General features: G+C 39.1%; 1 protein-coding gene across 2 annotated transcripts in view; it reads right to left on the bottom strand.

Annotated features, from left to right (window-relative positions):
• The window catches only part of ARHGAP10 (Rho GTPase activating protein 10), a 138,766-nt gene that overhangs the window by 3,890 nt on the left and 109,995 nt on the right, over positions 1–24,881 (bottom strand). Inside the window, exons 20-23 of one of the 2 annotated variants that reach the window (XR_008484389.1) lie at positions 15,937–16,099; positions 5,637–5,768; positions 4,617–4,708; positions 2,263–2,405 (exon numbers count right to left, since the gene is read on the bottom strand). Coding sequence is in view for 1 of the 2 variants with exons in the window: in XM_054295641.1 (XP_054151616.1) it covers positions 4,617–4,708; positions 5,637–5,768; positions 15,937–16,099 (387 nt within the window). In the remaining variant the exon portion in view is untranslated. The remainder of the gene's footprint in view (positions 1–2,262; positions 2,406–4,616; positions 4,709–5,636; positions 5,769–15,936; positions 16,100–24,881) is intronic. The other variant, XM_054295641.1, reaches the window with a different exon arrangement.

Below are 24,881 nucleotides of genomic sequence, written 5' to 3'. Positions count from 1 at the left end.
GTGTATAGCAAGGCTGCACAACAAGACCAAGCACAAAATCACCACTAAAAGCCCTTGCCTCTTAGGACAGTGCAAATAGCAGCCAAGTTGAGAGCTCAGAGGGGGACAGTGACCTCCTCAGCACCTGCTGCAAGGCCTTTTCAGGCAGGCAAGGTGCAGAGAAGGAAGATGTCTGAGCATCAGTACAACAGCAAGTGCTATGGAACAATCACCCCAGCTCAAATGGGCCAGCAAAATCCACAGACTTGGAACTTGCAGCAAGATCTGATTTCTTCTAATCAAGGAACACCATTAGGTCAACTTGGCATGTGCAGCATTGCCTCTTACTTTTCTGTATTCTTCAAAGGAAATAGCTTTGATATTGCCAATGTTGTTATTTTCTAACTGCAAATACATAAAATTCACAAGCAGCTCTTCCCAGAGACCCAGTGCCATAAGCAGACTTTGCTCTGCTCTGGCAGCTCAAATGTTTCACAGGTCTCAACCACAAAGAGAGCAGGACTTACTTCCTCAGCACTATTAGTTCATTGGCTGGGTGTCACTAACTTCAGCAGGACTGAATCAGACACTGATTCACACTGATTTCCACATCTTTGTGGAAACTGGCTGTTTTGGGAGCAAACCTAACCTGCATGGTGTCTGGCAGAAGAGGGCCTCCCTTTCTCATGGATTGTCAATCAGGGTAAAAACCTCAAAACGCAACATAAATGAGGATTACTGAGAGCAACAGAAATTTCACTGCTAAAACCACTACAGCACTAGAAATCACTTCCATAGAACTCAGTGATGTTGGCCAATTTTTCATCAGGATATTCAATTAAAGCAACCAAATGTTCTTGCAAGCCCTCTGTGTTTAGAAACCCCTTTGGGTTTTTGAAACAATCCCTGTGGGTTGAGTTGATAGCAGAAATATTTATCATGCTTAGGATTAGTCTGGAATTTGAAATTTCAAAACTTGCTGTTTCCCTTAATTATGCTGTGAGAAGCAGAATTATCTTGTGGACAGACACAGAACTAGGAGTCAAGGGGGTTTCTCCCCATTAATATTTCCAAGTGCCCTGAACTACACAGATGAAAGGTGCACCAAGAAGTGGCTCTATCTCCATTTTTACCCAGGAAAAGAACCATTTGCACACACAGTGCAATGCAGTATTTTGGGAGCACCACTTCTCTTTGATGTAAATCCTGGATTGGTCAGGACCATGAAGACAGTCCAGAAGCCACAGCATGAATCAGAGGGCAGAGTGCCTTGGAGTCAGAGCCAGGAACATTAACTAAGGCTGGCACTTTGTTACAGTGGGAGAGAGAGATGGGGATGACAAGGGCTGTGTGAATGTGGCTTTTTGTGCTCCTTTTATACTTGGTGGGGATGATGGGTGCCCCACTTTTCCTTAGGAACAAAAAACACTCTCAGTTTTCCTCATGTTTTCTCTCCCCTAAAATCGGATTTTAAAAATTGTAAAAAGCCTTGATAAGAGCTATCTTGACAAGTTTTCAGGAAGCCTTCCTGCTAGCAGTTCTGCCAAGGAATTTTTATTGTGTAAACACCATTTAACCTATCTGAAACACTTCTCCAGAGTGAAATTCCCATTTACTGACTTTAAAGCAGTCTCTTTCAAGAACCAGAAATTTAATAACACTTGGCTCCAAGACTGGCAAAATTCCAGTGCCAGGCAGTCTGATTATTCTTCCCCTGATTATTGGGAATATCTGCCTCAACAACAACAGACATGCACAGCCAGCATATGTCTCTCAATCTCAGATTCTACTCTGCTTCTTCCCTTATGTGCCCTTATCCAGCTGCAAACTCTCCAAGCTTTGCTTCCAACCACTTGAATTATATTGTTATGTGCTGTCAATAATATAGCCTGTAGCAACTGGGAAATAAAAATATTGGCACAGCCTAAGGCAAATTGAATAGAAGATTTAAAAAAAAATCTAGTGGATATTGTTCAGATTACATTATTCATTTTCCTACACAATTCAATTAAAGAATTTTCTTTTTAACTTACCAGATGGTGCCTTAGCATTTATATTCTATGGCACTTTAATGGAAAGACTGTGGGATTTGGGGAAGCACAATGTACATGCAGTACTGAAAACACCTGAATGTGAAAATGCTAAGGTTCTATACAGATTCCTATCAGGTGATGCAAAGCTTAACTTAGAATATTAGCAAATCTAACCTTGGCAAACAGAGACAGATTTTTTTCCCCCTGTTTAGAAACAGGAAATGGAGATGGGAGCAAAGGTTAAACTCACCTTCTTGCACCAATATTACATTTAGTAGCTATGACAGGTGCAAGACTGCTTCCCTAAATGCCATTATCCTGTCTGAGGCTGGAGCAGCCAGAAAGATTCATCCAGAGTAAGGACAGCTGGGACAGAACTGCTGCAATCAACATCTATGGACCAAGAGAGACAAACCAAGAACAGGGAAGGAAACGGGAAAAAGGAAACAAAGCAGGAAAGAGAGGAAAGAAAAAGGGAAAGAAAAAGAGACAGGATTAGAAAGTGAGAGAGGCCGGGTGGAGAAAGGAGAGACATATAAAACCTTCACTAATGGAAGCAGCACTTTTTAGTAGACATTAATTTAACAGTTACTTTAATGGTTGATACTAGCTGTATGTCAACTTGATTGATGCGTTGTCACTTTGATAGTTAAGGTTATTGGTAGAGCTGCAGAATTGATGTATTATTACTTTAATTCTTCATTTGGGGGCTTTATTAGGGCATATGGGAATTTAAATTGAGTAACTAAAGAACCTGAATTGATTCACTGCAATCTGATTTCAGCACAGACACAGGGATGCCTGATACAGAAAGAAAAGGCTCATGTTGAGGCATTTCAGAGGTTTCAAATGTGGAGACAGGTCTGCACTTGGCATGAAAGAGCCATCCATGACACAAACTACTGGAAAAGTTATGAAATTACCATTACATACAGTTACTGCCTTATTACTTGCATGCTCTCCCCATTTTTTCTGCCAATCCACAGCCTACCTGAGGGTGAGAGCCCTGCAGGGCAAGGACAACACCTGTGAAATAACCAGGATACAGCAGAACAAATTGAAACTGATGTGTTTAAGGAAATGTGAGCTTTGCCATCGGAAATCTGCAATTGGGCTTTCCAAATGCAATCCGTGCAACCTTTTTCCCAGGCTTTGGACCTTATGTGTCTGATGACATGGAAAAAGTTACAGTTGAAACTGCTCTCCACAGATGCCAGAGTCAAATTCCACACTTGTTTTGGGGCAATCCAGCTCTCCAGTTGAAAAACTCAACCGAGGCTGCAACGCACCACATCATGGGGGCTTTGTCACCACTTCTGAGTTCTCATACAAAGAGAAAATCCTAACATTGCACTCACACAAAAACAAGACACACAAGGAACTACTTCTTGGGAGACTTCCTTACCCCAAGCTAACAGCCCTTGCTGTTCTACAGCAGAAATGGCTCTCCCAGACATCAAATCTTTTCCACCATGCACTAGATTTTCTTTCCTGTAGACAGTTTGATGTCTGCTGAAGAGCCCTATCAGTCATGTTTTAAAAAACTTAAATTAAAATAAGTGGTGTTAAGGACTTTAAAAAGAGCAATCACTCAGCTAATTCATCTTTAAAAGCTTTCCCACCTAACTTGATTCAGACATGATTTGCCTGCAAGGCAGCTGTAATACGAAACATCAAGAATGATTTTGTAAAGTGGGTGCTGGTAGGGAAGAACATAGTGGGGACCCCAGACCACTTTATGTTGAAAAAAAAAAAAGCAGAACTGAAGTCTGGACTAGGCTTGCTGTTTACTTGTTTGGGGGAAAACAGAGGACAGGAATATCCTATTATATACACTATTAAAAAAAAAACCTTTGCTAAGCTTCCCATTCTGCATTTTGAGAATTGGTATTACAGTAGTCCTTGGCATAAGGTTTAAAAACTAAAAGCTTTCCTATCAGTTTGAAGTCCCTGTGCATTTGCTGAAGGGTAGATCCATGGAAGCTCACTGAGAACAGAGTCTTGAGCACAGGATTCACCTTCTGGATTTCACATGTAATGCTACACTTGGATCCATAGAAATCATTAAACACAGGCCTTCATTCCACACCTCAGTGAATATTCTATTTTCTACCAGTACATGCACACACTAATGCAGACCTTGATCTAAATCAGTAAAAACACTCTTTTTTCCTCCATTGTTCACCTGATATACCTGGCACTCTGTTTGCTTCAAAATCTTGACACAGATTTTTTTTTTCTTTAAAGGAAAACCCCTGTGTTATTTTACAACAAGAGTTCACATTTTAAAAAATTCAGTTTCACAGGCCAAGGTGTTTTCTTCTATTATTGAATAACCTTTTTTTGGTACTACAACGCATGTAAATGATGCTGAAAAATTATACCAGTTGGAAGAGTATTCACCCAAAAATCAAAAGCATTGCCTCACAGTGCTAAGGATATGTTAAGTAGCTTCTTCATACCAGAAAATATCTCCATCACCAACTGTGTGCCATCAGCAATGTTGGCAGAATAGCAGTCAGGCTGGTATTTTTATCCAAAGCCATTTTAGCAGTTTTGTCAATTTGTTTTTCATTGCTTTATATTTACTCAAGCAGTACTTACCATCTTCAAATATTGCTCCTATCTGAAATGACAATTCAGAGCTGTGTTCTGCTTCACATGGATAAACTGCTCTTGCTTTTCGGTGGGCAACACTGAAAAATGAAATTATGAATTATAGCAACTTTTTACTATTATGAAGACGCTGTCTCAACCATTCTCTCTCCATTCACATTTGGAGATGACTAAAGCTTTAAACACAATCTCACATGCATCATTACAGGGTTATAATTCATATACACAGCCAAAGCTGAAGCTTCACAGCTTACTGTTGGCATTTCTGAATACCATACTCCCAACTTTCTGCACACTATTTTTATGACAAACTCGACTTTCAACTACAGTTACATTTTTTTCATGTGCTAGTCAGCAATGAACTCAATAGCAGGCAAAGTATGATATACTTCGAAAATTCAACCAGTAATAAGAAATAGGGTTTTTTTATCAAGTGTTGTGAAGAATTTGTGAATATACCTACTACTTGAACTACTTAATTAGAAAGACATATATTACATTTGAAGGGAAAAGCTAAGATGGTGAAGACCTTAAAAGAAAAAGTTCAAAATATTTCAAAGCGTGGAAAACAACATGGAAGGAAGCAGAAACAGGATGGAAGGAAAGCTGCACAAAAGAGTGAAAGAAAAGAATGAAACCAAAGAGAAAGGAAAAAAGTCTAGGATGAGAATCTTAAATCTGGCAAAGTGGAAGAATCTGCATTTTAAAAGACTCTAAGAGAAACACTGCAAGAGAGAGACACTCTGAATTGCCCACCCATTGTTAATACAGCTCTCCTGTATTAACCAGCAGACCACTGGCTCAGGGGACTGTGTGCCTTCCACCAAGGAAGGTGCTGAAAGGAAAAGTAAGATGAAGTAGGCAGGTATTTCATTCTGTTAAAATTGCTGCCAGGCTGCATTTCCTGGTTTGAGACAATCATTCACATGCCACGGGAGACTGTTTCTGTGAAGATACAGAAAAAGGAGGCAAATAAAGAGCCAGCAGAAGTTGAAGTGCACACCATACCTTTCCACTGCTCTGTCAGTGCCAGGGACAGGGCTGGGGAAGATGAAATTGGGTAGTGCAGCATCTGAGGCAGCCGGGTTAGCAGATGGAATGTTCATCCACGAGACCATCGATGGGCGGCTCTGAGCAGGACTAAGAGGAAATACATTCAAGGCAGAATTAACAACATGAATAGAATTTCTTATCCTACCAAAATATTTGAATCTTTATAACTGGACAACCAGTGAGATTTTCAAATTCAAACCAAATAATATTGTCAAGCTGATTTTGCAGAAATGGCCACCATATGATTCTGCACTCCTCCTTGGAATTCTTTTTCCAACATGCCCTACACCCTAAGCTAAGGAGAATTACCTGAGATGCATAACATAGGCAATAAAAGGGCAAAATTCCCCATTCCTTATCTGATAAAGACAGACAAAGTGAAATTGCATAGAGCAGGCTATTATTTGAGCTGCCACTCTGCCTTTACAAGTTTTGATGAATCTATTTAAAAATCTCCTCAGTACTGTACAACTGAGAAGATTTCTAAAGAGGCTGCAGCTATTCCAGCACTGGGATCACGATGCTGGCTCTGGACTGAGATCTTCATGGAGCTGTGCAAACACTGTCTCAGGGGCTGCCCCCACCAATGTTGTTAAATTAATGGCTGAACACAAAGTTACCACAAGAGGAGAAGAAATAGCAGACAAAATTTAAAGCTTGTATTAGTAAACACATAAAGTTGTCCCCAACATAAAGAACATTTCTAATTTTACGCCTTAAAAGAACTGAAGGGTTCCAGCACTGGAAGGCTTTCCTTCATTGCATGGACAAACAACAAATAGTCCAAAAACTGGCTGTCAGCATGCCTTTGGAACAAAGAGCTGGACTTCAAGCAGTTTCTAAGCAGAAACAGTATTAAAATTATTTGCACACAGCAATTGTTCCCTCAGAAGCAGAGACTTTCCAATACAGCATTTATAACTTTGTCTTACTCCAAGATTAATCTCTTAGACAGCATTGATCTGAAAAGCACCACCAAAATCTAAGAACTCAGTCAAGAAGGTTTTTGTGGGAGTCTAAATGCACACCTAATCAAAATGGAGTGAACACAAGCAAAAAGAGGAATCAAGAATCAGGCCTGTTATAATTGTAGATGAATAGAAGAAAGCAGGAAATCTAACTTAGATAGCGAATTTTTATCTTATTGTACACTGGGATAATTAATTTCTAGAAGAAATTATCATTATTTGTTGGTTTGCATAGCATGATTTACAGTCAAATTCAACTTTTACAAACTCATATATCACAGTCACTTTAGCAGTCACATAGTTAAGCAGGCATTTATTTTAATTTTTTTTTTTAATTTAGTACATTATAATGTGAATTTCACATTCCTTATAACAAGACAATGGCTTTTCCTTTGGAAATGTATCAGATGGCATTTGAATAAAAACTGGAATTCACAGTTTATAAAACAGCATTCTATAGTTAATTCCACTAGTAAAAATGAAACTTAAATGTGCTGGAATCATAACCAGAAGGTTTTATCAAAACATGCTCTGCTTTTAAAAATTATCAGATTTACCAAATAAGGAAAGGAATCATATGCATTAAACTGAATGATGAGCAGGATCATGTTGTCTAGAAACATATTTTATGCTTAACTTTGGGATGAGAATATCCAGTCATCTTTTCTGCCTGGGAATCTTCCATGGCACAATTTTTTACATCTTCCAATAATAACATACATTTAGGAGCAGCACCTATAGAATTTTAGGGTTTTCTTTTACTTCAAATTGTCTCCTTCCTCCCATTTTTACCTAATAATTGAAAAAATTTCCTCAAATAAAAGAAAAAACTTCAGCTAAAAGTGACTTCATTCATACAAACCAAAAAAATGAACACCAGCATTTGGATAATTTTCTCTAAATACTAAGAATAAAACAATCCTCAGTGGTACTGTAAAGTTTATAAAGTTTGCCAAAAAGTAAATAATTTCTTCATCATTCCTCACTCATAATGTCTGCATACAGAATTAATTTTAACTCAGCAGGTGAACACAAGAAATCAGTTTTTCAAAAGTGAATTTAAAAGAAGTTTCCTACTTGCACAGACTAAACTCTTCTACTTAAAACAGTCCTGAAACTTAAAGAAAAAATATTTTTCTTGCTATTTATTAAATTCAAATCAATCTCTTGGCAGAGTGGTTGAAATGATATGATCTTTAAGGTCCCTTCCAACCTAAGCCATTCCCTGATTCTGGGATAAGGATTGGTGTTAGGCTCATTTCTGAAACCTGTAAAACTACTGAAAACAGAAAAATAACACTCCAAGTATATTGCCAAAGGAGTATTAAAATGTCTCTAATGCAAAGTATTCATAATTCAAGAATATTCACCAAGTGGCCTTTTGTATTGCAACCTCTGATGTGTGGTTTGATTTTCAACAAATGAATATTAAAACTTGCATTTATTAAATATTTCATTGATGGATACATCATGGTAATCTCTGCAATTTACTCAATCAGCTCTAGAACAACACACACCACCTGCACCTCACACAGAATTCATGACTTCAAAGCAATGCTCAGAACAGAGAGAGCACAAAAGGAACCCTCTGACCCAGGGAAGCATTGGTCATTCATAAGAATACTTGGAATAAATACCAGATGGTTTCTTGCTGAGACTTGGAGAGGAAAGAAAGAGGGAAAAAAAAAAAAAAAAAAGAAAGAAAGAGGTGTGCACATAAAGGAACAGGAGATGAAATGAAATGTTCAGTTCCATGCTATGGCATGTTAATTTCTCAAGTTACAGAGACTCAACAAGAAGTGCAATCTATCACCAAGTGAGACTACACTGTCCTTTACCAGACAGGATTATATGGAAGCATGTTAAAATTGGCAGGTTTTCTACAAATTCTGAGCCACTCCAACAGTTGTAGTGGAAAAACACTCCAGAAGTACAGGTATGTGGAGTGCTGGGCTGCTCCCTCCCCCACTTTTTTGATGAATTCCCTTAATACTTTACAGCTGTAGGGAAAACACTGCAGCAGAATTTGCCTGTCACTTTAGGCTCCTGGTTACCCAGCAAGAGATCATGCTCCACCATCCAGCAGGAGACAAAAAAACCCAACACATTTTTCAACAGCAGTAGCTTCACCACAGTAAGAAGAAAGAAAACAAAGGAAAAAAAATGTTGATAGCTTTAACTATTAAGCACATCCTAAAATTTATGGATTCAGTTGAGTTGGTTTTTTTTATTTACTGTACTTGGTTACCTCAGGAACCACTTAATTCTTGTTACTGAAACAGAAGGTTTTACTCAATGAGAAAAATAATTTCCAATGTTGCAGTGTGTAAGCAACAAAAGGTTAGATTTTATTGTTTTTTCCTTGAAAAGGCTCTTGTCACAGCAAGGCTGCCTTGCTGTAAAGATCTGCACACTTTGTTTATCAAGATGATGCTATATTAGAAAGTATTGCGCGTGTTGTCACACAGCATCTCAACTTTAAGAAGGTATGTTGAAGAAATCCTGAGGCTAAAATGAAGGCAATGCATTTTCTGTGGGTAGGAAAAAAACCCAAAAAGGCTGACATAACCATCTCTCTTTGAGGGAAAAAAGCTATTGTCTAGCATAGTGAACGATGGGAAAAGGGAGGAGGGGGGAATGGCTTTACTGAAAATAAGCTAGAGATTCTGCACTGATATTCAGAAAGAAATTTCTGAAAACAAGATTTTATTGGATGTTTATCTGGCTGGTTCCTAAGGTAACACAGCTAAAGAGCAGCCTCTTATCTTGAGAGCAAGGAAGAGAGTCTGTGAAAAGAATCTACACTGCAACTCCTGAGAAAAAAAGGGTTGTTTCAGACAAGTTTGGCAGCACCACGGCTGTCGTATCACAGTGTCTGGCTGACAAACTCAATGAAAGCCTTCTGAAAGGTTTCATTACAAGATGACAGTGTGTATCAAAGGGTGTTGGTTATTGATGATTCTTTATGCAAGCCAATAGTGACCACCACCATGTCTTCCTGCATCTGAAAATCCCCTGTACCCTGGGGAGTGGGGAGCAGAAAAATATGTGGCCAAAATTCTAGAAATTGTCGTAGCTGCAGCAAAGCTGGAGACAAACAGAAGGCCAGAATTTCCCCATCTGTGTTCCCCCTGGAAAGAAACTGCATCCTCAACATTTCAAGTATGTGACATGCACGCAGCTTTCCTGAACCCTCATTTATACAGAGCACATCAGTCAGCACTGAAATAGAGGGTTTTTAGCTTGGATTGTGAAGTCTCAGTGAGGCAGCTAACACATTAGTGAAATGATCTTTCACGCCAGTCTGGTAAATCCAAAGCTAATGTCTACAGCAGCTGTCCCAAGTTAAAGCATTTTAAATGAAAATTCAGACAAAGCAAAAGTGAAATATGTACATCTATAAGCTTATAGCTCACCACTGCTCCTTTCAGAGAAAAAAAAGAAGGGGCTGTGTTACCCTGGAGCAATGCAAAGAAAAGAAAAGAAAATAATAATAATTTTTAAAAATTTAAAAAGTAAACTTTAGCTCATCCCAGCAATTGCATGCACACCCCTGCCTGCCCTGAGCACACACACCATTTACCCTGTGCTCACACAGCAGTGCTGCTGTCAAGCTCCCTGGCAGCCAAGGAGATGGCAAGGTCTGTTCTGTATGAGCCACATGACTAAGTTATATTATGCCTGTCTCAAAGAAGCTGCAAAATGAGGGCTCTTGCTCTGCTTGCATAACGAAAGGGTACAAAAAGAAGTGCCTGCTCCGCTAAACCCGCTCTCAAAGTGCTGAGTCACTGAAGAGGTGGCAGCTGAAACAAAAACAAACTGCAGAATAAGCACAATGGCCCAACAGCAGCTAGAGCACCTTCTTTCAATAAAACAGGATGGTGACATTAGATATAATAAAAAGTTTTCAACACAGTGAAACCGAAGTCGCTCATCCTTTATGTAAAACTGTAAATTCACACCACTGCCAGAAGGTACAAAAAAGAAAGTATTGCCATTTTAAGGAGACCAGACATGCAGTCTACTGATGTAGATATAACAAGGCTGATGGGAATTCACGCAGCAAACAAAATTAATAACTATCTCCAAGGCTCCTGTTATGTGCAGAACACCACTATGTCTGCCCATCCTTGCCATCTGATGGCTCTTTTAACATCAGGTTGCTCACCAGAAATTTGAACAGGTTGAGATTTCATGAAGAATGAGTAACATCTTCCCAGTATGGTCAAAAAGACCCTGGATGCTGCACAGCACAGATCTTGTCACCATTTTGCATATTAAAAGCCCCAAACCTAGATCCACAGTGTAGCACTTACATACCATTGAACTGGGTAACAGAATATTTTACTGTTGGGAGAACCAATTAAGAAAAATTCATAAGAAATTAGAAAAAAAAAAAAAGACTGAATTATTTCATCTTCCATTAGTCCCTTGCACATTCCTGAAAATCCATTTATATTGGTGCTTCCATTACTCCTCTGAGCTTTGAACACTTTGGTATTTGGACTGTCAGGACTGTACCCTGCATGTTCCTACAGAAGCATCAAGGTGAGATTCAGTTTGGAAAATATCGTACCATTACCAAGAATCTTACCATTCTTAGCCCAGAAATGTAATTGCTTTAACAAGCCCTGCACCCACCCACACTACTGAAAATGTTTGAGGGACAGGAATGCTTTCTATCCCCTCCAACTGCAAAATCCCAAAGGCTTAGAGAGGGAAAGAAGAACAAGCAAGGTAAACAGATGCTCAGTATCATCTTGAGGAAGGCTATTCCACATCCTGCATCATAACTCCATCCAGAACAACCATCAAGTCACCATGTTCCAACCCCCTGGAAAACCCAGACACCCTGCAGTCTCAGATCCCAAGAATGAACTCTCCAGCTGAGAAACAAGGCATTCATTTTCATTATTTGAATGAAGAAGTGATCATGCAGTAAGTGTAGGATACTTTCAACAAAAAAAGGAGGACTGACCCAATTCTGAAAACCCAGCACTGTGAGGGGTAAGTCTGTAATGTCTGTAGATAAGCCTTGGCACAGGGGCATTGTAATGTAAGCACAAAGAAATCTCGTGACAACAAGGGGCCAGTTACAGCAACAAATCTTTCCTTATCAGAAAAAGGTCCTCAGAAAGATTAATTACAACACATAGTGAGTCCAGAGAATACCAAGTGTTCAGCTTTTTTGGTTCATTCTGAGGTCAAGTGAAAAAAGACATAAGGCAGCCCACAGTATTTTAGGGCATGACTTGTAATCCACCTTTTGACAAATCAGTCATTGCAATGAGGGAAACCTGCACTAATCCATCAGAGGTGAGCTGCCATTACAGCCAGAGCTCTGGAAAGGCTGAATAGGACAGGATCATCAATAAATGATTCTGTAAGTAAATTCTATCATCAAACCACAGCAGCTGCAAAAAAAAAAGTTTCCCTTGCCCTGTTTTAATTTAATTACACCACTCCACATGTGATACTGAAACTTTGGCAATACCACCTCCTTCACTATTAAGAGGACTTCAAATTTCTGGACGTTGTCTTTACTTGCTTAAGTATATTTATTAGACACTGAGGTGTGTATACCCAGTTTAGCTATCACTGTCGTCTTCTGCATGTGCAAAGCCATAGTGGAATAGGGTGAAATTCAAGTTTTGTATCACTAACTTTCCACTGCAGGTAAAAGGGAGGATTGACTATAGCTCCACAGTTCAAATGCAGTTTAACAGCTACCCATAACTCTTTCTAATCCATATCTCCAAGCTCAAGACCATCACTACTACCAAAACAGTCTGGGGACTAGCTTAGAAAGGCTATCCAGCCTCTTAGTAGCTGAAATCCTGAACTCCTCTTAGGAAACTACATGTGTTGAACTATTAAAAATTTCACCACAGGAATAAAAATCTGAGTGATTAGGGTGCACTATTTTTCAGTGCCAATTAGGAAGGGTGATATCCTCCAGCAAAAAGCCAGCAAGCCTCTTGAAGAAAAGATGTGGCAGATTTACTTACTTTTTGGGCAAATGCAATAGAAAAATCAGAAACTGTGTAGAAGACAGTCTGTATGGACAGTAAGAGAGGAAAAAAGAAAGAATGCAAATGCTGTGGTTAACATTAAACTGAGATTGCTGTTGCTGCTCTACTGCTCTACCTTAAAGGGAAAAATGTCCATACTAGTGAAGAGCAATCCTTTACTCAGCTCACAACTATAATTATGAATTTATTATGTTTGAAATCACCTTGTGCAAAGCATCCTTGGATAGAAGGTATTTTCAAACAGTACATATTTATGACATAGTGCTCCATCAAGTAGAAGTGGTAATTCACCCATCCTAGGCTATCTGGAGTTTGAATCCTGTGTCTACAGAAACTACTGCGTAACTTGGTGATTGACAGGAGAAAAAAAAACCCCTATGTTCTACCATAGTGTGTATGTAAAAATAAAACATATTTATTTTTAGTATTTGGCTCTATATGGAAGTGTGAAGTTAAAAATAACTTCAGGAAAAAGGTTAAAGAAAGTTTAGGGTGCATGATAGTCTTAAAGCAGCAAACTCAGGTCTCCACTGAGAACCACCCCTGCCAAGCATCACCCAAGTCCCTACTCACCCCTACAGCAGCACATGACAACACAGGACATATGTCTGATCCACACAGAGCTTTCAGAGAAAATCTAGCATCAGGCAGACACACACACTTACAGACATGAAAACCAACAGCTTAACGGGGCTTCAGAATGGCACATATGTGAAACATCACCTTCAAGTTACACCGTATGCACAGCACATCTCTAAATGCTGACGTGACAATTGAGCAGTCGGGCCTTTGTGAGATATTTCACATGGGTGGCAAAGCCCTTGCTCTCTTTGCTTCTTTCACCACTGTGGACATGAAGGCCCTCCTAGAGCCCATCAGGAGGTGAGGGTGTATTTGCTTCCATTTGGTGCTCACCTCACCATGTTGGAAGCTGTAGCTCTTGCTTTGTTAGGTGGGACAAGGAAAGGGCATGCATCACAAAAATCTCTGGCAGGAAACATCATGGTGACAACAGCTATCATTCTGGAAAAAAACAAGCTTCTTTCTTGAAAACAAATACCACAAAAGGTATTCTTGCTACCCATCACGTACTCTTGCTTAAAACAAACTACTGGTGTAAACCAGCTCTTGAAATATCTGACACATCTTGACCCACAATGCAAATCCCTCCCCTGGGAAAAGCTGCAAGCAATCTTCTGCCACAAAGAAGTCCCCATCACCTTGTTGACTGCATAGCTCCGGAGCGATCGATCTCCGACACGGAACACCCACGTGTTACAAACATCAGCAGGAACCCGAGGAACCGGATCCGCTGGTGTAATTCCATCTCCCCTAGACTCACTATGGCATGTGCTGCAGATCACTGAACACCTGCAACACCGTTTGAGAGATGATACTCTGGATTTAAGAAAGGGTTGATTTTGTCGCAATTTGGCTCAAAATACAAAACATTTTGAAATTCTGCACAAACAGGTTTGCTCTTCACCTAACTCTAAGGGTTGGTCCACCTTGTGAGAACAGTCTACAAGCAACAGCCAGTGCTACATTTCCTGGAGCTGTGAGAGCTACCTGAGCTACATTCTGCCATCACTACACTGGAGCTGCTCTATGGTTTGGTTTGGGTTTTATTTATTAAGGCAGGGCCCTCTGAGTCACCCGAACTAGAAGGGGAAGAGAAGCCAGTCTGAGGTGAGAAAGCAGAGGAAAGAAAGAATGCAACGTTCACAGACTATTCTGTCACTGTCCAGGCTTGTTACAGAGGCAGCTCTTAAGCAGACTTCACAGACAGGCGAGTGGAAGAAAGAAACTACTTTTGACAAATTATCTAAATGCACATACCATGCACCTTTATTTTTTTCCTTCCAAAGAGAACTCTAAGTACTGTTTCCAACTGAGCAGAAAACCTCAAGCCATCAAGTCAGGTTTCTAAAACACCAGTGCTATATAATTTTTGATGAAAATTAATAAACAAACAGAAAAAAAAAAAAAAAAGCAATGTTCTTTCAAACACCTGAAGTTCCCTGGATATCCAAACTCTCTGGATAAAACCACCACTCCTCCTTTTATTCTCTGAAGTGACATTATCACTGTCCTGCTAAACCTGCATTCCTTAATTAGCTTTCATTGACAGTCCAGTTTTATACCAACTACAGCATCTTTTCCACACATGCACCTCTCTTTGGTAAGTACAATTAGTTGCTAATTCTACTCACTTCTAGAGGATAGTACAAGAAGATAAAGGAAGAGTAACTTCAGACCTCTACTGAAGAAACGACATTTATGTAAAATACCTATAACTCTGGAATTCTTTCAATACATATGAGAGAAAAAAACTGTTCTGGTTAATAAACACTCAAGTCAGCAGTTTATTATTAATAATTGCTCTATGACTATCTATATATTCTCATGTTTTATGTACATCTACACATACATTTTACTCTTGTTTCATCACCAGAGCTGGCTACTCAGAATGCCATTATGGAAAATATTTGTAACAGATCTTTTCTCCAGACCTGCTCCTTTCACTGTTCTTGGCACTAAAGGCTGGAAAATTTTGTCTTGATAGTGGTTAAAGTCTGAATGAATATCAAACCAGAGAATTCAATTCAAGTTCAACTCTGATTTAAAAACAAGTTATGGTCAGCTTTTTGTGTATCAAACCTGAACACATATTAGAGAGTCAGGACTAACATTTCGACATCAACTTCTGCTAAATTTAAGTCACGCTCAAAAACAGAACACTTACAGCATCTACTGAATGTGACAGACTGCACTTCCATTGGAAACCAGGCACTTAATTTGTTAAGAAGAGATTAAAAATAATAATGTTCTTAGACAATAGCATCTGAGCACACACTCATTGCAAAGTGTTTATCCAAACCAAAAGCTGGGCCCAAAATCTTAGCAGTATGGCATCTAAATGTTCCTTAATGTTTTCTTGAAATAAAACTAGGGTAAAACATCATATAGAGAATAAATTATATATTCACTGCTTAAATAAAAAAAAAATTAAAACCATTTAAAATGTTATAACAGGTAACAGAAAAATGAAGTAGATTTCAATAGAACATTTTTTCCTACAAGCATTCAAGTAGGCTCTAAGCTCCACCACAACACATAAACACATCTTTTTGTAGCAGAAGAAAACAAACACAATTATATGCAATTTCTAAAAATCACTCCTCACCAAATTGAAAAGGAAAATGTGTTTCACAATCATACCAGTGGAAACATCCTTACTATCCAGTTACTTACAGATTTGTTGCCCAGCCTGCAAGATCTCCACTGTCCATGATAAGGTGATTTTCATCCAAGAGGCCAAGGGGGCTGCTGGAGAATGCAGGTGTTGGGGACTGGGAAGAAAGAGAATCCATGCTCCCAGTTGGGGTGTCTTCTCTGGGAGAGCTGTGACTGTCAGCTAGGAAAGAGAGAACAAGTCAGGATAGTGAAGGAATTATCTCATAAAGCCAAATACTCTGCCTTGGAGATAATGCCCTGAAATATGTAAGAGAAGAAACCTTTCTGTTCCATCTGCACTGGGTATTTTGGAGGACAAGAAATCTCCCAGTATTTCCCCAAAGGTATCATTGCACAATTTCCCCCCACTGCTCTCACCAGGCTTTCTTCACATACAACATGTGTCGTGTTCCCAGTCCCTTTTCAGTTGTGTTTTATGTGAATGAAATGCTAAATTTTGGGGAGGTGTTTTTAGACAAAGGCAACACTTCTGATAAGAAAACAGTTTAGGCTATGCACATTTGCACATCACTCTCAAAACAGTCTCTAAAGATAATTTAACATACATTTGAGGAAATGAGTGCTCTCAAATACAATAAGCACAGTCTTCTCAAACATGAAACAATGACATTTAGAAAGGTCAGAATAAGCAAGAGATCTCTAACAAACACACAATACCCAAAAATGTTACTTTTATTACTCGTTTCTAATGGTGTTATTTTAAGAGAGTTCACTGTATTCTGATCTACTTGTTTTCTTAGGCTAATCTTAGGATATCACTTGAGAGGCAACATATTCAACATATTCAAATATGATTGATTAGGAAAACATTAAAGGAATAGCATTCCTATCCCAAGAACCATAAGATAAAGTTACCTCTGTGTCACAGAGGTCACTGCAAACCATGCTGATACATCAAGCCAAACAGTACATTCTTCACTGAAAAGCTCACCTTCACCCACACAGCCTTTTCCTTTCAATCTTTATTTTTTAAACATCAGCTGTACATTTCATAAATTTGAAAGGAGGTGCACGAAATGAGGATATTTGCAAGCATTAAAGTATCCAGCACAGCTAAGCCAGCAGTCTCAAATGGGGCCTGTAGCTGTTTTCAATATATTAATATTTAACAGTAATAAGGATCAATTCCAGCCACCCTTTACAAGGCTCCCTGCATCCCTTCCTCCATCCAGTCTACTCATAGTAGCACTCATGAACACAACCCACAAGCCTGCCAAATAACACCACCAGTAAAGGCTAGCATGCATTAGATACCATTGTCTTCACCATCTTTGTAAAAGAGTTCTGCTCTTTTGGGGCCAAAATTTTTTGAGGAAAAAAAATTAACAACTATGTCCTAACACAGCATCAAAATAATGCAATCAAAAGCTGTTCAAATATTGTGCTGTCTTCACAAATTATATCTCCCATATATAGTAATATACAAGATGAAGTCCTGTACAACATTACTTTCTATTTCTAAATTAATTAGCATCTGCTCAGGGAACAACTGAGCTTAACTCTACTCCATCAAGCTAAGCATTACTGCTGCAATCATTTAATTTATGATTTTATTCTTAATTAATGAAAAGTTCAACACCACAGCAAAACAAATGTGGACAATGAAAAGCCACCCTTGATGGAAAAAATCCTCCTCATAACTCTGTCACAGCCTCAATTTCTTCTGCTACAATAGCTCAGAGTTAGCAAAGCCCTCAGCTGCTTCCCCAGCCATCTCATCGTCACCCCCTCCCAGCAGCTCTGAGAGAACAACTTCCCTAGAGAGTAAAATGACATACAACTGAAAACAGTGAAATGATAAAAGTGATCATCTGGAAATTTCTCCCCAAGCAGCTGCTAATTTAAGGATCTAAATTAGCCCGTAGCACCAAAGTGTGATATGCTCTGAGGAGGAGAACATTACCTGGGAAAATGAGTCACTTGCACTGTGGCAATCCTGCTCACCCGGCACCTCCCCACTGCACCAAGGCCATGGTGCTGCTGCTTCACATTTACATAACATGAGAATCACAGGAGATTCAGGTAAAAACTAATTAATTACATCTAATTTGCACATGTACGTGTCACAGTGATAAACATCCGAGAGATCAGACAGTGGTACTGCAACCTTACTTTCTAAATTCCTTAGAACTGGAGTTAAGTCCTTTTAATCCATCCCAATTTCCTTCCAAAGCAGTAGTAGTAGCACAGTCTAGATTATCAAACAACATATACCATATTAGAAGGTCACATTTACCTTAACCATTCACTCAGCATTACTAAAACACATTTGAAAGGAATATTAATCTGGTTCTTAATGTTACAAATATGACCAGCTCACAGCACCCCCTTACAGAATGCAGAGGATATTCTGTTGAATTGTTTCCCAGAACACACAAAAGAAGTGAAACCCCAAAACACTGAACACTTCAGTCACGCACAGCAGAGTCAACACTGGAGACTGTAGTATACAGGCAATTATGTTTGACATTATCTTAAATTAAACTGTGTGTTAAATCTTTCCTCAAATTTTACTTCTTCCTTCCTGAGCCAGTATTTTCTCACAGTCTGTACTGCACTGAACTCCCAAAACTAAGACTGGGTTTTGCACAGTAAAAACAAATCAGGTATTTAAACAGGAAAACGCCTGCTAAATTCTATGGGATTAAGCAAAAACCCTCTAAAAACATGTTCAAAGACACTTTACATTTCTGATGTCTTCAGTTATCTCCTTTTGTAAAGTAAAACAATATTTTTATTCAGGAAGAGGCAATTCTGTATAACAGCAAGTACAGATGACTAATGACCATCTAGCACATTTTCATTATTAAAAACAATATATGCTCCAAACCTAAATCCTCAAAATATAGGGTCATTTCTATGATTGCAACAGCACAAAGACCTCACCCTGTACGTCAGTGCCAAAAGTTCTGCTAACTTAAGAAAGTAAGTCCTGTGCATGGCAGAGGCAACAGAACTGTGCCTCATTATCTCTTCATTCAGCTTAATAACCTGCTTTTGATTAATGCCCATTTCATATTGGGGTCAAACTACATCTTCCAAATAGTCATTGTCTGAAACATCAGCAGATGATAAAGGGAATAAAGAATCAATTGGTTACTAATTAACAGACTTGCCAATCAATGCATGCACCTTCACTTTGTTAGGCTTTATTTTCAGGCATGACCCATGTAATATGCGCTACTAATTATTATATTGCCTTTCATATCAGGTTTCTGTGCTGTGTGACAGTATTTCAATGATCTCCTTTTTAAGGTTTACACCAAATCTCTTACTGGGAGGGATTTTGCAGCTTTGGAATCACATACCTGGTTTATAAAGCTGTTACAATTTCCCAGTGTTCTCTCTGAAGAGGCTACATCACATGTGATTCTATGTGGTTTTGCTGTGGTTCCATCAGAATGACATTAAGCATTAATTCCACTGCTTATCCCTACTCATCAGTCCCATTTGTACATCCAGGGCTGGCATTTGTTTTAGCCATTAATGTAAATTAATAATATGATGAGTTGATTGGCCTCTGTGACCAACAGACTTAGGAGAGTCATTGTTTCTAAGGATGTGCTCCTTTCTGTAATTCTGGGCTATGTTTTCCCTCTAAAATCTGTACATTTGTTTCTCAATACAACTACACTTATTTTGTTTGAATGGGTGCAGCTTAGCACACAACCATAATCCTACTGCCTGTTATTATTTGCAAGTCACCTAACTTTGTCTCATGTGCAAATATATTGTCAAAGATCTGTATTTACCTTTTTAAATACTGCTACATCATCAGCATTCCTCCAGTTGCTTCAAACTTCTTCAGCAAGCTACAAGATGTTTTAAAAATTAACATTGCCAAGCTATAGAACCTCATGACCAGAGACCTTTTTTCAGACAAGTTAGGTGACTTTGCATTATTCAAAATATTCACCTAGCAACAGACCTACCTGTGAACATCTATGTTTGATTACACATTGATTATCATAACTAAGTTCTTTTTGACACTTCTTTAGAACTTGTAACATACATTGACTTCTAGCTATTTCTCCATTTTCCATCCCCTTGACCTTTTCCTGCAGGTTGCTTTGTAGAACCAGTAAAGACCCTAAGCCGCTGGAGACCTGCCTTTTAAGTTTTGACATGTTTTGTTTCTTCAAGTGCATGTTAAGGACCTTGCTGGAACTGAATCAGCTTTATGGGTTTCCTTTTACCTCAGAAGTCAGGGGCTCCTAATACTGATAGTCTAGTATAGTTTACCACTTCTCTCCTCTCACTCCTCTTTATCTCCAGCATTGTTCTCCAGTGAGCAGCACTGTCAGGTCTCCCACTCCTATGAAAAAGCTGACTGCCACATTGGACTGACAGGTCTTTTCGAAGAGGAGCTCCAGAAACTTCCTACTCTTCTTTCCTACCACCTGAATTCTAATAAGCTCTTACCTTATAAAACATGCAAGATGTGACTGCCTTTAAAGCTCATTTATATTATTCTTTGAGGATACAGTCTGGTGTTCTTGGTGCCTTCACCTTCTCCTTCTAAAAATGTCAATCCCCCTCCTTTTTCTCTCATATTACACTCATTTTTGGGTGCCAAAGAGAGCCTGAACAGATGAAGGACATGAGGGTTCTCAGCACAAAAGCAGTAAGTCTACATGACATCTCACAAATTTCTGTCAACATTCCAGCCATCAACTCTTCACCTTCCCTTCGTCATATTTGTGGGAAGGCTCTGAGTGCCTTCAGCTTGGCCATCTTTCTAGAGCTGCCATCAAGCTGCTTCTACAATTCATGTCCCCATCCTACACAAATAGGTGTAAGATCCAATTTTACTATCAAGAGAGTTAAAACTTGTTTCACATTCTCACCACCTTTTGCATACTATTTAAATTTTTTGACTGCATGGATCCTTTTAAACTGTCATGTAAATGAACTTCTTGTTTCACTGATCTAATCACAACACTCATCCAAGCCTTTGAGCTTTCACTGTGCCTCTGCAACAGACACCCTCTGCTCTGCCTTTATGGCTGTTCATGCTTCAGACCAGCTCCATCTAGAAAATAATAAATATCTTAGGCTGATCCTAACAATTTACTGGTGTGTCTAGCTGGTACTACTAACCCCTCAGTTTCTAACCCAAATATCCTCCTTCTTCCCCCTTCCCTGCCTCATGTCACACTTTCTCATCATAAGATACCCCCAAAGTACCAGCACAGACTCACACCTACCTCATATGCAGCAAATACATAAACCCCTCAATTCCTTCTGCTTTTTATCTGAAGGAACCTCAGATAGTAAAAGCTCTCAGACCCTCCTTACCAGAAATCCGAACTAAGCTTCTACCTAACTGAGCATGACATGTCTCCCCACTGCCTTTTTTTCTCCTTTTTCCATCTGGCTAGTCTAAGAATATTTTTTGTTGGCATCCAAAGTTGAAAAAAAAAAAACCCCGAAATACTTTGGCAGTGTCAATAATCAGATCCTTACTTTACTCTGAGAATTCTAAATAAGAAAAAAAACATTTGTATTAAGGACCATGAAAAGCACAGAGTTAACACTATCACTTACTTGCTTAAGAGACAGTTTTCTTCCAACTTCAGCTTAAGTAAACTAATGAATTACATGTTTTAATGTTAAAAGCAAGACTAATCTTTAATGTCAACAGTACAACCAATGTCTACAGTTTAAGGGTAACCAGAGAATGAGAACAGTTTATGAAAGAGAATTTTTCTGGAGTAAATGAGGAATATGTAACTGTTTCTGTTGGGATACACACACCTAACAGCACTGTCATATATGTTTTAAATGTTCATTGCATGGACAAATTGTGGTAAAAGAGGAGGATAAAATCCATCTCAACTTTGACACAAACAGTCATAGACAAGGCATGGTGGGGACAATTACTGAGGACAGTAAGTTAAAGATGCTGCAAAATCCCTGTTGCCACCTTCAAGTCTGCCATTTTCTGCATCAGGAGGTGGGGAAGCAGCAGCTGCACTCTGTGCAGCCACCCATCCTCCCCCATCAGCATCCTCCCCCATCAGCTGCATCCCACTCTGAGACATCAAACATTCCTTCCCCATAAATAGCTCATGTCCCACAATAATCCAGAAGTTCAACCAAGTAGAAAGTAGCTTTGCTCTTACATTAATTTATGGGTATGTACTATATTTTCATTTTAATAGGAATCTCAGATCGGGGACAGAAAAAAATATTGGTATCATAAATATCCTTGACCAAGTAAGTATTTCGTTCCATGTGTTAGATCTTCAGCACCTACAGAAAATAGGCACAAAAAGCATAACCAAAGTTTCCTCACACAGTTAATAAATCTTTAAATTATCCCATGAAATGATGTACCAACTAGTCTGGAAAGGACTCAGCCATTCCTGGAAAGCTAGAAGCAAATCCATTGGAGAAAGTTTTCTGTGATAGTTATCAGAGGAATCTGCAGTCAAGAAGAGCCTTTTCTAGGTGCAGGGCTGCCCTCTTTATTCACTGTTTACTGTACCACTCATCTTGTGGTAGGGAAACACCAGGGGCACTCAGATATTCTTCTACTTCTTCCAACTTTAAAAAAGTTTTCTGAAGTAATGAAGCCAAGCCATCTGTTTCTCAGTAAATTAAGAAGCTGTGTACTTTCATTTGTCACGCCACTAAAACTGGTCAATTGTTGATTACCTCCAGACCACAGAATCTGCTTTTTTAAACAAGCAGTTTCCAAATCAAGGTGAAAGTGTGATTGCAAGCTAATAGTGACCTATTATTTGGTTAAAAAAGTAACCATAGTGAATGCTAAAACTAAACAAGAGAATTATTTCAGTGGTCATGAATAATGGGTATTTTGGAGGTCAGATTCCTGTAAAAACGCAGAAAAACAGATTTGTACTACCACATTCCATTATCCAAAAGTACCCATTAATAACCCAGAGTGTAGCAAACCCTATACAATGCAGCCCTGCCCTGGTATGCAGTTAGTTCTTACATAAATTTAGACATCAGAGACTCATCCAGCCTCAAGCCAGCAGAGCAAATGGACAGCAGACAACCCCCATTCCCATCAGTTTCATGCTGTCACACAGAACACATGCAGCAAGAATCTGATCCCTGCTCCAGCTACTTTTTTCCTCTCAGACAAAATAATTAACACAATTATTCGAGCTGACTACAGTTTTTCTTAGATAAAGACCATCTTTCATATATTTTTCAAATGTGTGCATGTAGCAGCATGCATGTGTTAGGCCCAAAGTAGCTTTCCTGCAGCAAGGTTGTTTTCCCAAACTCCATAATGGTTCAGATACATCAGGAAAAAGGAGGAAGCTGTGCTAGACAGAATTTGCCTCAAGACTGGATGATGCAACTCAAGAATTGTAGCCAAAAGGGCCACAAGGTGTTTGAGTTGGGGTTAGGAAAGGGAAAGAAATGTGCTCATCTGCAAGTTAATTAGAGGCAAGTTTGGGGACCATCATCCTGTCCTGGCCTCCTCCTTTTTGATTTTTTTGTCCATTTTTAAAATGCAAAGTTCAATTTTTAACAAGCATCTTTCTAGAGAGGCACTTACCCGGTATCATTAAACAATTAACCTGTAAAAATTAAGCAATTATTTTAATGAATATCCCCCTTACTGCAGGCCACCTTTCAAAATCAGAAGAAATACTGCTCAGATTATTTTACATCAATAAAATCCAAAAAACACATAGCCTTTCACTGAGCAATCTAAAAGTAAAATGGGTAAAGAATCCCCATTTATTCCTCAAGCTGTGGAAAAACAGTTCAAGACAGTCACAGATACAATGTTGGGATGTTAATTAACTCACACAATTAAATTTTGAAACAACAGAAATCAGATACAAGCCTGCAGAGGGGTTCCTCTTTTGATTTGTGTACACCTTGATAACAAGAGCACTATCTAAACTCAACAATTACTCATTTTTACCAGAGCTGGCTTGGCAGGAAACCACACATGATCTCCAGCCTTACCAGCCTGGCCAGATGCCAACCAATTTCATGGCTGAAAAATGCAACGGTGAACTGAAGCTACTTCCTGAAAATCCTGACAAATACTAAGATAAACAGACTGTCCCACTGCTTCCATAGCTTTTTTGGTAGCACTGAGTTTGGGTTTCCACCAGTCCAGGCAACATTAACCTATGGTCCAGGTTTGTACTGAAACATACAAGGGAACATAAACATTCCCTCTAGTTTAATTCATGAGAATGAGAACTGTGAAAAACCAGAGCAGACCAAGAAGGGGTACAATCACCAGGCCTAAAAGTTCCCTAAGTCAGAAGCACTTCTTAAATACCATCAAAAACTCCAAGTCCATGAAAATATTATTGCATTTCATTTTCTGTTTGGCTGGCAATTCAGGCACCAAGAATCTGGAAGATGTGTCTGTAAGCATGCCTCCACCCCCAAAATGTAAGGTGTTCAAAAGCTCTTTCCCTGAGCTGTCAAACAGGGATAACATCAGGCTGTTGTCTCCTATCCTCTTGCTACTAAGCTTGTTTCATGTGCAGTCACTTCCTATGACTTCTTAAAAGAAGTTTCTCACCAATAATTCCACAACCTGTCCACTGACAAGGACTAACTGCTACCACATTGTGTATCTGATGGGTCTCTCACAAGAAAGCCACTCTGAAATGTTTTCACTGTGCTGCAGACACTTGCCTGTGCCTCCTTTCTCGTTTTGTTCACCTCTCTCCTTTTGCCCTAGGAGTGACTTCAGTAGAGGAATGGATCAAGCAGGATACCCATGGCTTGTTAAAAAAAAATACAGAAAACAAGATAAGCAGCCCTTAGGGGAAGTTTTGTCAGTTGTTTCAATTGAACATCCAGGTGACAGGTTTGTTGATCTCCCCTAAGAACACCTTCAATCTCCCTGTTGGTTCAGCAAGTCACAAAAACAGCTGGGAAGGAAAGAAGTGACAGCAATGTGATTCACCTTGCACTAAGTGCCACTT

This window comes from Melozone crissalis, unplaced genomic scaffold (assembly GCF_028551555.1).
Source record: "Melozone crissalis strain CALT ecotype California unplaced genomic scaffold, PUWL_Pcris_2 ptg000006l_1, whole genome shotgun sequence".
In the NCBI taxonomy this organism is placed as follows: domain Eukaryota; kingdom Metazoa; phylum Chordata; class Aves; order Passeriformes; family Passerellidae; genus Melozone; species Melozone crissalis.
Note: the sequence above shows the minus strand (reverse complement) of the source record. Positions and strands in the feature narration are given on the sequence as shown.